The sequence below is a fragment of the Marmota marmota genome, unplaced genomic scaffold (genome assembly GCF_001458135.2).
Source record: "Marmota marmota marmota unplaced genomic scaffold, marMar, whole genome shotgun sequence".
Taxonomy (NCBI): domain Eukaryota; kingdom Metazoa; phylum Chordata; class Mammalia; order Rodentia; family Sciuridae; genus Marmota; species Marmota marmota.
Window position 1 is genome coordinate 21492256 of NW_026000211.1, and position 12988 is coordinate 21505243.

Below are 12988 nucleotides of genomic sequence, written 5' to 3' on the forward strand. Positions count from 1 at the left end.
AGGTATTATTTAGTCAAATTCACAGGTCTTATAGTACAGATTATACACACATGCTATAAAACAGCAAGGAAACTGTGAGAGTGGTATTAAGTGGATTAAGAAAGAATTCTCAGAAGATATGAGTTTGTGGTTTGTCTCTTCTGGATGTTTTGGTGAGAAATCAACATTAAGGGAGGGAAATGAACGTAAAGGGAAGAGATTAGAAGTATCAACAAGTCAAAGACACATGTATAGACAAAAGAGACAACTGGGCTGACTGGCTAGCTCAACAGGAATGAATGACAGGTGGGGGAAGTAGAAGGAAGGCCTTAGGATTAGCCCTAAGAAGCTCACACAGTCTTTTAGATACCATGAAACCTATATAGGACTCTGCCCCGTTTTTTTTTTTTTTTAAGTGTTTTTTGAGAATCATTTACTCATTTCAACAAATATGAACAAAACACTGTATTAGCCACTGAGTGTGTGGTGGTAAACAAGACAGATTGCTCTTATGGAGCTTTCAGTCTAATGGGAATGACAGACATAAAATGAATAATTTCTCAAATAATTTAAATTGTCATAAGTGTCATTAAAAAAGGAATACTGTGAGTCAGGTTGAAACTACTTTAGATTGGAAAGCCTTTGAAGGAATGACATTTAAATTGAGACCTAAATGTTGAGAAGCCAGTTAAGTAGAAAGAATTCCTGGTAGACGAGGAAATACATAGAAAGATGACAATAGAAGAAATATTTACTTATTAAGTATAATGAAATACTCTGTACATATTTATCACAATTTTTTTCTTTAAAATGGGTGAAATGGTTTATTTTCTAATAAAATAAATTATCAAAATTAACTCAGGTAGAAAACTATATAACAATTGGTATATGCTTACACTAAAAACCACCCATTGTTAATCCAAAATTAAACATAGATATCATGTATTTTATCTGGCATCCTTACATTTAACAATGCTAAATATTGTCATCTGAGTGGAAATCTTGTGCATAAGGAGAGACAGAGACTATAAAATAGGTCAGGGAGCGATGATATACAGATTTTTAAATTTATCTGCTTTTATGTAGCAGAGTGTAATGGAGACACCCTGAGGAATAAACCTCAGTTAATTCCAAATTCCACATGCGTTTTCTGAGCTTTCCACTCATATATCCTTTCCACCTTGTCTCATTACCTTATAACCAATATTTCCTCTCAAAACCTTTGACTGGTTTATAACCTGTTTCTCTTACTTATCTCCCATACAGTTCATAAACGTTTGTGTTTCCTTGTATTCTGTCCCCGGCCATCTCATTTTCTCCTCATCAATATAGAACAAAACAAAGAAATCAACAACCTGCACACCCAAATGTTAGCAACAGTTCTCCCTATATTGAAACTCTAGTTGAATTTTATACTATCTATGCTTTTCTGTATTTTTCATGTATCTATAATATGCACTTTTTTATTTTATTAAGAAAATATATAAACAATCAGACATACTAAAAGCACACCCACAAGGACGCATGTTCAGACATTATGTATAAGTCTTTCATGATATTTTTATAATGTTCTTATACACTATTTTGCTTTCTAAAATGGCCCATGCCTTAATTTCAGTTAAGTGCTTAAAGTTTTAATTAATGAAATTATTAATGCACTTTCACCTTTTAATAAACACAAATATTTCAAGTTACCACAGTCTAGAACTCATATTAATAGTGTGATTCACATAGATAAGTCCAGATGGTGACTTTGAATAGTTAAAAAGTGTTTAACTGAATAGTTTCATTACTACTAAATGGTTGTACAAAATGAAAAATTTTCTTCTATCTTTTCAATTTTCTTTTTCATCTCCTTTGCCTGACAGTTTTGCAAGAGTCTCAGAATCTGACCTTGTATAACCTTTAAAATATATATATATATATATTAGTGAGTTACTGTTTTATTTTTATTTATTTATTTACATGATAGTAGAATGCATTTTGACTCATTGTACAAAATGAAACACAACTTCTCCTTCTTCTGACTGTACATGGTGCATAGTTATACTGGTAGTGTAATCATACATGTACATAGGGTAATAATGTCCATTTCATTCCATTGTTTTTCCCATCCTTTTTGCACAATCCAAAGTTCTTTCATTCTTCCCTACCCCACCCCCATTTTGGATCAGCATCCGCTTATCAGAGAAAACATTAGGCCTTTGATTTTTTGAGTTTGGCTTATTTCACTTAGCATGATATTCTCCAGCTCTATCATTTACCTGCAAATGCCATAATTTCATTTTTCTTTGAGGCTGAGTAATATTCTATTGTGTATATGTACCACATTTTCTTTATACATTCATCAACAAATGGGTGTCTAGGTTGTTTCTGTTTAGCTATTGTGAACTAAAATTCCGAAGCCAAAACAAGAAGGAAAAAAAATAAAATAAAATATATTTTTGGTTAAAAACAAAAAAAGTCATTGAGGTATATGGTTCTAATAAGGACCATTGGGGGGAAAAACAGCTGTCATGAAGAGAACTCTGGAACAAATTGTACTTATATGTAGGTAAGATAAGAAGGGTAGCACCAATTCAAGTTGGCTAACTGCATGACCTTGTCCAAAAGCCACACAAGTGAGACAGAATTAAGCTAGGAAAAAAAAAAAAAGACTACATAGTAAAAAACTAGGAAGATCAAAGCTATAAAAGATATGAATAATGGTGTGGGAGCACAGTTCACTGATAGAACTCTTGCTTGGCATGCTTGAGGTCTTGGGGTCAATCCTTACCACACATATCACCACCCCTGCACACACACACACACACAAAAAAAAAAAAAAAAAAAAAAAAACCACAAAACTGCCAAAGATCTAAAACAATGGAAAAATTCTTCAAATACATTAGGCAAAAAGATTAAAAAGGAGTTTGTAATATTTTTCCCCCTTTCACTTAACCTTTTGATAGAGAAGAACCTTGTAAGAAAGATTAAAGGCAGGTGGTAGCTGTTAAATTTTCTGATAAATGTATACATTTACATACTTACATATGTTTTTTAAGTCAGATATAAGCAAAGTAAATGAAGTTTTTATTTAAAAAAAAGGAAAATAACAGAAGTTGGGAAACACATTTTAAAGTCAGACTACAGAAAAACTGATTATTAAAACAATAGTAGCTGATGGCAAGCAAATTTAAGAATTTAACAGCTTGATAACCTCTCCAAGTAACAACTAGATACTGAGTTTAGCAATCTGAGAAACTCTGCCTTCCCTGACTTTTTAAGCATTTAGAAATTAAGATATATTATTTGAATTCACTCACCAGAATGCCAGGAACCATTTCAGGTGGTTGGTTCATATATGTTAGATGAAATCCTTGCTCTCTGGGAGCTTCCATTCAAACAGGGGGAGGCATAATAAGAGTATTTTATAATAATTTAGAAGAATAATTTTATATTTTGTAATAATTTAGAAAAATAAAGCAAGCAAGGCAGCTTGACAGTACATGAGAGGAGATATGATTTTACATAAGGTAGTGGGGTGGGGCTTAGAGAAGAGATGACATGTGAGCTAAAAACAATGAAGGGAAAGCGGGGGAGATGGGAATAGGAAAGGCAGTAGAATGAATTGGACATAATTTTCCTATGTTCATATATGAATACACAACTAATGGAACTCCACATCATGCACCATCATAAGAATGGGATCCTAATTAGAATAAGTTATACTCCATGTATGTATAATATGTCAAAATACACTCTATTGTCATGTATATCTAAAAATAATAAATTTAAAAAAACTGAATGGGAAATCAGAAATGCTGATATCTGATCAAAGAGCATTCTAAGAAGTAGAAGCAACCAGTGAAAAGTTTCTATGGCAAAAAGTATCTGGGCTAGGGTTGTGGCTCAGAGATAGAGCGCTTGCCTAGCATGTGTGAGGCACTGGGTTCTATCCTCAGCACCACATAAAATAAAGATACTGTGTCCACCTATAACTAAAAAAATTTTTTAAAAAGTATCTGTCATTCTTGAGTAATACTGGAGTAGAATTAACACAAAGAAAAGTAGATTATTTTAGAGATAATAGGGAACCAGATTGCATTACAAGGCCATTGTAACGATGTTAACTTTTACTCCAAGAATTTGGAGTTGTTGGAAGAAGCTATGTTTATTTATTGATTTTTAGTTTCCTGAATTCATTTAGTATTCCTAGTACTTGGAACACTATCTCGCATAAAGAAAACACTAACAAATATTTGTTAAGTTGAATCAGATAAACTAGCTTGCTCCTATTTTCATTTTTCTGACACAATTACTTAATTACTTTGTCAGTGAGACAGGCCCACACCAGTGCCAGTCCCCGCCTTGCCCCATGTTTCCAATATTGGCTGCAGTTCCTGTAAATATCCTTAACAGCTTGGTCTTCGTATGGGCAGAGGAAGTCTAATAAATCACCTGAACAAGGGTATGAAGATTTGGGCCTAAAGATAGGAGAATGATTCCAGACTGTATTTCAACAGCCCATTTTTTCTAGAACAAAACAGACAAGGTTTATATTAGAAGTATGAAGGGCAAGCCTGTGGTTCCTTGTGCAAATAATAAAGGGTCCTATTTGTTGTATTTGGGACCCACCAGCAACTAACCCTATCCAAGAGATGGGAACCAGAGGAACCACTGTTCAACCTGGGAAAGAGAGTAGGAGAAAGAAACATAATTTTGATAATTGAGTTTGAGTAATGTAATTACCAGAATAGAACACAGCTGATTTTTAGGATCTATAGGATTTGGGTATCCTTCTTTCGTATTCCTCTAAAACTAGTTACAATTTAGAAAGGATGATATAGGAAGCTTTGTTCTGTCTAATATGGAGTAATAGAAATCAGATTTACCTGCTCACTTGAAACAACAAAATATATGAACATTTGGTTTTCAAGCAGCAAAGGATACATGTCTCTAAGAGATGAGTAACAAGAGAAGCTCTAAAGATTTCCCAATCTACTACCTTGAGAGACACTGATAAGCTAAAAGTATACTATAAGCCCTCAAGCAGCCACTAAAATAGCAAAATGAAGAATTCCAGCTTAAAAGGCATTAAGGAAGGTAAAAGGAAATCGTAAAAATTTTCTATTAAGCCAAAAGAACACAGAAAAAGAGGGAAAAGCACACATGGATTGAATAGAAAACAAATTCAAAGAGAATAGATTTAAACATAACCATGTCAATAATCACATTAAAAGTAAGTAGTTCAAAAGTTAAGCCCAAACTATAGACCACTTAAAAGAAATATATCTGAGATTGACGTCAGCAAGATGGTAGAATAGGAAGACGTAGACTCTCCTTCCTTTCATGGACACACCAATTCAACAGCAACACCTGGATAATTCCCTTAGTGAGAAATGAAGAAACTAAAAGACTCCTGTACCCTGGGTGAGTGCAAAACCAGACACAACAGAAAATGTAGGAGAGATGGGTTTGTGGTTTAGTGATAAAGTGCTTGCCTCACATGCATGAGGCCCTGAGTTTAATCCCCAGCATTTCAGAAAAACAACAACAACAACAAAGCTAAAATTATATAATGGGGGAAAGGACAGTCTCCTCATCAAATGGTGCTGGGAATGGGACTGCACCATTTTGTATGTGGGACATCTACATGCAAAATAATGAAATAGAACCACTACACTCAATGCAAAAATCAACTTACAATGGATCACAGACTTAAACATAGACCTGAAAATAAAACTTCTGGTAGAAAATATAGGGGAAAATCTTCTTGACTTTGGTCTTAATAATTTTATGGATATGATGCCCAAAATAGGAAACAAAAGCAAAAATAGACAAGTGGGACTATTTCAAATTAAAAATTGTTGCCCAGCAAAGGAAATAATCTCTAGAGTAAAAAGGAAGCTTATGGAATAAGAAAAAATATTTGTAAGCCATATATCTGATAAGGGGTTCTATTTATTAATTTATTTATTTATTTATCACCAGAGATTGAACCCCAGGCACTTAACCAATGAGCCACAAAATCCATCCCTTTTTATTTTTTGAGACAGCATCTCAATAAGTTGTTTGGGGCCTTGCCAAATTGCTGGTGTTGACTTTAAATTTGCAATCCTCCTGCCTCAGTCTTCCAAGCCCCTGGGATTACAGGCATGTGCCACTGTGCCTGACTAAGGGTTAATTTTTACATGTGTAAGAAACTGTTACAACTCAATATAAAAAAAAAACAAATAAATAGATAAAATAACCCAATTTAAAAATCGGCTAACAACTCGAATAGACATTTTTCCATTGAAGATATACAAATTGCCAAGATATATAAAAAGATGCTCAAGGTTATCAATCATCAGGGAAATGCAAAACAAAACCACAAAATAAAAGGCAATACATTTTGGCAAGGATGTGGAAAAACTGGGACCACTGTACACTGAGGGTAGGAACGCAAAATGTGTAGCCACCGTGGAAAACAGGATGGAGTTTACTCAAAATATTTAAAATAGAACAACCAATAATCCAGCAATTCTTCTTCTGGCTACTTATTCAAAAGTAGAGAGATGGACTTTTAAAATGCTAGATGAATGAATTTTTAAATTTTAGTTTATACATACAATAGAATATTATTCACCGTAATAAAGAAGAATTTTCTGCAATATTCAGCTACATGACTAAACACTGAGGATGGTATGCTAGGTAAAATGAGCCAATCACTGAAGGGCAAATACTATATAATTTCACTAAAATTAACTATCTAAAATAGTCCAAACCATTACAGAATCTAACATTGATTTCTAGGGATTGTGGGAGGGCACATTGGGGAGTTTCTAATCAATAGATATAATGCTTCAGTTAGGCAGGATGAACAAGTGGTAGAGATCTGATGTACAAAACCATGCCTACAGATAGCAATACTGTATTTATTGTACACTTAAAATCTGTTAAGAGAGCAAATCTCTTGTTAAGTATCCTTACCACAATACAATAAAAAAAATAAACACCCTTGAAATATAAATAAGTAAACATGAAAGTTTGGAAAACATGTTAATAGATAAGAAGAGCAAATATAAGAATCAATGCAATCTCAATCAAAATTCCAGCAGACTTTTTCTATGGAAACTGATAAGATGATACTAAACTTCATGCAGAAATACAAGAGCCTAGCATTGCCAAAACAACTTGTAAAAAAAGAACAAAGTTGTAGAGCCAACTCTACCTGATTCTAAGAACTATTATAAAGTGGCAGTAATCAAGCTGGGCATGGTGGCGCATGCCTGTAATCCCAGAGGCTCAGGATGCCAAGACAGGAGGATCAAAAGTTCAAAGCCAGCAAGGTACTTAGCAACTCAGTGAGACCCTGTCTCTAAATAAAATACAAAATAGGATAGGGATATGGCTCAGTTGTTGAGTGCCCCTGAGTTCTATCTCTAGTACCCGTCCCTCCCACCAAAAAAGTGGCAGTAATCAAACTGTAGTTTTAGCATAAAGATAAATAAATAGATCAAGAGAAAAAAACGAAGAGTATAGAAATGGGCCCACACTTATACTGAAAAATGATATTTGACAAAGTTAAAAGCACTTCAAGGGAGAAACAACATATGGTGCTGAAATTATTTGACAACTATATGAAAACATAAGAACTTCAATTCATATCATGCACTATGTACAAAAATTAACTAAAATGGACCATAACTAAGTACAAAACCTAAAACTTAAATAAAACTTATAGAAGAAAACACACCAGAGAACACCTTTGTGACCTTGAGTAAGGCAATGATTCTTAGATGTAGCATCAAAAGCATGATCCATAAAAGAACAAATTGAGATCTTCTGATCTTTGAAAACACCATTAAGAAAATGAAATTGAAAGCCTGTGACAGAGAAGAGTAAATATTTAGAAAGCATATACCTAATAAATAATTTGGATTCAAGGAATATCAAAAACTCTAAAAACTCAAGAAAATCAGCAACCCAAAATATTTCAATTCACAAAAGATTTGAAATAAACTTCAACAAAGAAAATATACAAGTGAAAAATAAGCACATAAAAAAAGGCTCAACATCATTAATCAGTAAGGAAAGTCTACATAAAACCACAATGAGATACAATTGCACAGCTTTATAACAGCTAAAATTTTAAATTTTAAAATAGTGACAATACTGAGTGTTGGAGAATATGGAGAAACTAGAACTCTCCTACACTGTTGGTGGGAATGTATAATCATTTTTAAAAAGCAGTTTGGGAGTTTCTAAAAAAGGTAAAATACACTTGCCATGTAACTGAGCTATTCCACACCTAGGTATTTGCTCAAAAGTAACAAACAAATGCATGATCTTATAAAGACTTGTATACAAATGTTCATAACGGTTGTATTTATAATCGCCCAAGCTGAAAACAACCTGTGTATTTATCAACAGGTGAATGAATAGAAAATCTATAGTATATACAATGAACACATCAAGCAATAAAAAGAAATCAACTATTGATACATACAGCATACACAAATCTCAAGATTAATATGTTGAGTGAAATAAGCTACATAAAAGAGTACATAGTTTATGATTCAATTTACATGATATTCTAGAATAATAAAATTAATCTGTAACTTCATAAAGCAGATCATGGATTGTCTGCATAGAGGTGAGAGATAAGGAGGGATGTATTACAAAAGGGTCTGAGAAGATTTAGGGGAGAGAAATATGTTTATTATCTTGATTGTGGTGACAGTTTCATGAGAATCTATACATGCCAAAACTTCTCAAATTAAGTATTTGCAAATTATCATATGTTAGTTTTACCTCAATTAAACTGTTTAAAATATTTTGCTTATATAGTGGTATTCAGTTCTATACCTCAATATTTTAAAAAACTTAATGGTTTTGGTGATTTGTGTAATATAATAAATGCCCAACAAATGATAACTTTACTCTTATTGAAGATTAAACTGAAAGAATGTCAGGAAATGTGGTTGTTTGTTTTCAATACTGGATATTGAACACAGAAGGCCTCTAGCATTGAGTTACATCCCCAGTTCTTTAAATTTTGTATTTTGGGATAGGATCTCACTAAGTTGTTGATGGTCTCCCACCTCCCACCTGGAATCTCCCCACCTCAGTCTCCCAAGTTTCTGGGTTACAGGTATACACCTACCATGCAGCAGAAATGTGTCTCACATATCTTACTAGTATCGAAGGAGGTTCTAATCTGAGATAATTGAGAACTGGAGCACCTTATAATAAGATATTCCCCATTCCCATTGCCTACCCTGGAACTGGGGATTGAACCCAACAGCAGCTGGGCAAATGCTCTACCACTGCGCTTCATCCTTGGCCAAGAATATGTTTTAAGCTATTAAACTTTAACTAAGATCAGCAAAAGGCCCTCAAAAGGCACTGTGTGTGTGTGTGTGTGTGTGTGTGTATGCTGAATTATGAAGCAGATATAACACCAATGTTTTACTCCGGTAAATCAGAAAAAAATTGTCTGATGAAATAGATCTCATTTTTATTTTTTCTTTTACTAATGGTTGGAGGTAGGAAGTAAACTGGATATTTATAATTCTAAGAAAATATATAAGCAAAGCCAAAAATTATTAGCTCAAATTAGAAAGTAAAATAAAGAAAATTTGAAACTCATAGGATTATGATGGAGTATTTTTACTCTCTGAACATTAAAAAAAGAAAAATTTGATGGTAGGCCTGTGCTGTGGTGCATGCTTATAGTCCCAACTATTAGAGATACTGAGGCAGGAGAATCAGTGGAAATCAGGAGTTCAAGACCAGACTGTACAACATGGAGGGACCCCATCTTTAAAAAAAATTTTTTCATACCTTACCTGAAATAATTCATTCTTAAGCTGCATCTAATCACTGAAAATTCCATATAGAAATTTCAACAATAGAGCTTTCTTTCAAAGTACAAGATACAAAGAGAAGTAACCATTTCTCCTTCCTCTTTATAAGGTGGGAAAGATAAATTGGCACCTGTCAAAAAGATGAAATATGAATGACTATGGATTCTAATTCTGATTCCTCCACTCTTTTGCTGCTCTTCCTTTACTATAATAGCTTGAATTTTCTTCATGTCTAATAGAGAAGCCTGAATATGCCATAGTTGAATATAAATACTGTACTTAAAGAATTATTTCCTAGAAGAAGAATTAAACTTGTTTGGTATGACACTCAGGATTCAAATTAGGATTGATGGTGGAAGCTATAGAAAAATATTTTACAATAAGGAAAATGTCACTGGAATGTATTGATTTGGTCAGTAATGGGTTTCCCATCATTGTAGGCCCTCAAGGACAGGCTAGATGATTATAAACGGAAAGTCAAGCTTACATTCTCAACTGGGACTAAGATGTAGTGCTGTATGTAGATGAAAATTCAAAACATTAGTAAGAATTTGTAACAATAAGAGGACCTAAAAATAATTCTGGAGGCTTTAAAAACTTAACCAAACTATAAATGTATCTATAGAATATCATCTGTCAATATCAGCATAAATGAGTGTCTGTCAGCACAGGACCTAGGTACTTTGGCAATGTTTAGTTAGGATACATGACATGATATGCATGAGGTGCAGTGGCACACACCTGTGATCTCATAATTTGGGAGGCTGAGGCAGGATTGCAAGTTTGAAGCTAGCCTCAGCAATTCAGCAAGACCTTGTTTCAGAATAGTTTTAAAATGGACTGGGGATGAAGATAAAGTGCCCCTGGGTTCAATTCCCAGTACCACGTAAAAAATGTAAAATATACAAGGTCAAGATTAATTTTTTTTTCTTTCTTTTTTCTTTTTGGTGGCACTGGGGATGGAACCCCGGACCTTGTGCATGATAGGCAAACACTACCATTGAGCTACACCCCCAGCTCCAAGATTCTTTGTATAAGATGATGCTATTTGTTCTACCAATTTACCTGAGTTTATACTATCTTAAAAGCAGTTGATAGATAAATGGTAGATAAATCAATAAATATTTTAAGCTATTGATTTTAAAATGCTTAAAAATATAACTTTGGCTACCTTGCTAAATACAGATTTTATCCCTTACCACCACATTCCATCCCCTGGCATTTTTCATTATATATATGCAATATGTATTTATTACATATATTATATTATGCATAAATATTAACATATATATTTATGTGTGTGTGTGTGTGTGTGTGTGTGTGTGTGTGTGTAGTTCAAGCATTTGGTTTTTATCAGTACAAGTGATTTTTATTGTAGACAGTTAGAAAACCATACTTCAAGAAACACAAAGAGAAGCATGGATAGGCCAACTTCCATTCTTTCTAGTCACGAGTTTATGAGAATGCTACAGAACTTTATCTTCGGAAGAATTTCTTCTTAAAAAATAAAACAAAACACTGACACATCCTGTTTTCTCTTTTATCTCAGGGCCAAAACCCAAGATGAAATTTATGGTACTTGTCACTGTTGGGATAATTTTGCTGCTAGGAGTCCAAGCCATGCCTTCAAATCGCTTGTCTTGCTACAGAAAGATACTAAAAGATCGCAACTGTCACAACCTTCCAGAAGGAGTGGCTGACCTGACACAGATGGATGTAAATGTCCACGACCATTTCTGGGATAGGAATGGATGTGAGATGATCTGTTACTGCAATTTCAGTGAATTGCTCTGTTGCCCAAGGTAAGGAATGAAATCATAAAATGTATTGCTGTGAAATGTATGCAGAACAAATCTTTTTAAAAGACATTTCCTTTAAAATAGTTTTGCTGAAAGTAATTACCCATTTAAGTAAAATCCTTTTAAAATCCCAGCTGTCTTCTATAATCATCACCATTATGTAAAGAACTGAATATTTTTGTTTAAGAAACAGAATTTAATAAAACTAAGCAAAAACCAGAAAATTAATAACACTTTAATCGATTAAATTCTGAATTCCCCATTTAGTTTCTACTATAAAAAAATCTACTGGTAGCAGAAATGAACATCAAGGCTGTCATCTTAAACCAATTTGAAAGCCAGTAAAAGGTTTTAGATAAAAGATGCTAGTATACAGTACCAATTACTTAACTGGATAGAAAAGATGAGTAATGGTCAAAGGAAACCATTTCCATGTATGGATTAACCAGGAATGAACTAAATATAAGTTCAAAAATTCTACTTTTTTGGAAAAAAGGTGTATTTTAAGTATAAACTAGTGGTAGATAAATCAATAAATATTTTAAGCTCTTGATTTTAAAATCATCTTCCTCTAATTATTAAGTCTTTCAAATATTATGATCTTTAGTATACTGAAATTAACTTTTTTTCCAAATTACTTTCAACATGTGCTGTTTATATTTCCATTCTTTTAACAAAGCCTAAGGTACAAAGGGCAGACATTACTATTTTACCAAAGAAAGATACAGAGACATGAAAGGACAAGCACTATCTCACATAATTAACTAATATCAGACCTGAGACTATAACTTAGGTATTCAGATTTGTACCAGATTTTTTTTCCCCCCCTCTCCCCATCAAGCCAGTTGGTTTTCAGGTAAGGCTCCCAAAACAAGCTTCCTCATCCCCTGTGTTCCAGGGTTTAAAATGCACATATAGCCAGTGTGATAATTTATGCTTGCAATCCCATTGATTTGGGAGGCTTGATGCAGGAGGGTTGTGAGTTTGAGGCCAGTCTCAGTAATTTAACAAGACCTATATCAAAATAAAAAGGACTGGGATGTAACTTAGTGGCAAAACATTTTTTTGTTCAATCTCCAGTACTGCCTCCCCTCATATTATGCATACTCATTCCTGAATCCCAATCTACTGACTCCAAAACTCTGGAGGTGCTCAGCAATTAGGTTTTAACAAATCATCCTCATGATTCTGATGTTTGATCAAGTTTGGGAATTAGTGTACTGAATGATTCCCAACAACTGACTTAATTTTTCTTGTACTGTGTAAATGAAATGCCATCTAATATTAAAATAGAGTGCTCCCTGGAGTTGTGGCTCAGTGGTAGAGCCCTTGCCTCACATGTATTGAGGCACTGGGTTTGATTCTAAGTACCACATA

The 12988-nt window shown here is 33.7% G+C and overlaps 1 protein-coding gene across 3 annotated transcripts in view; it reads left to right on the forward strand.

Moving 5' to 3' along the window:
- Scrg1 (stimulator of chondrogenesis 1) overlaps positions 1-12988 on the forward strand; it is a 123416-nt gene that overhangs the window by 106855 nt on the left and 3573 nt on the right. For all 3 annotated transcript variants that reach the window (XM_048791953.1, XM_048791954.1, XM_015486208.2), the window contains exon 2: positions 11362-11614. In XM_048791953.1, the coding sequence (XP_048647910.1) occupies positions 11376-11614 (239 nt within the window). In that variant the 5' untranslated portion in view covers positions 11362-11375. The remainder of the gene's footprint in view (positions 1-11361; positions 11615-12988) is intronic.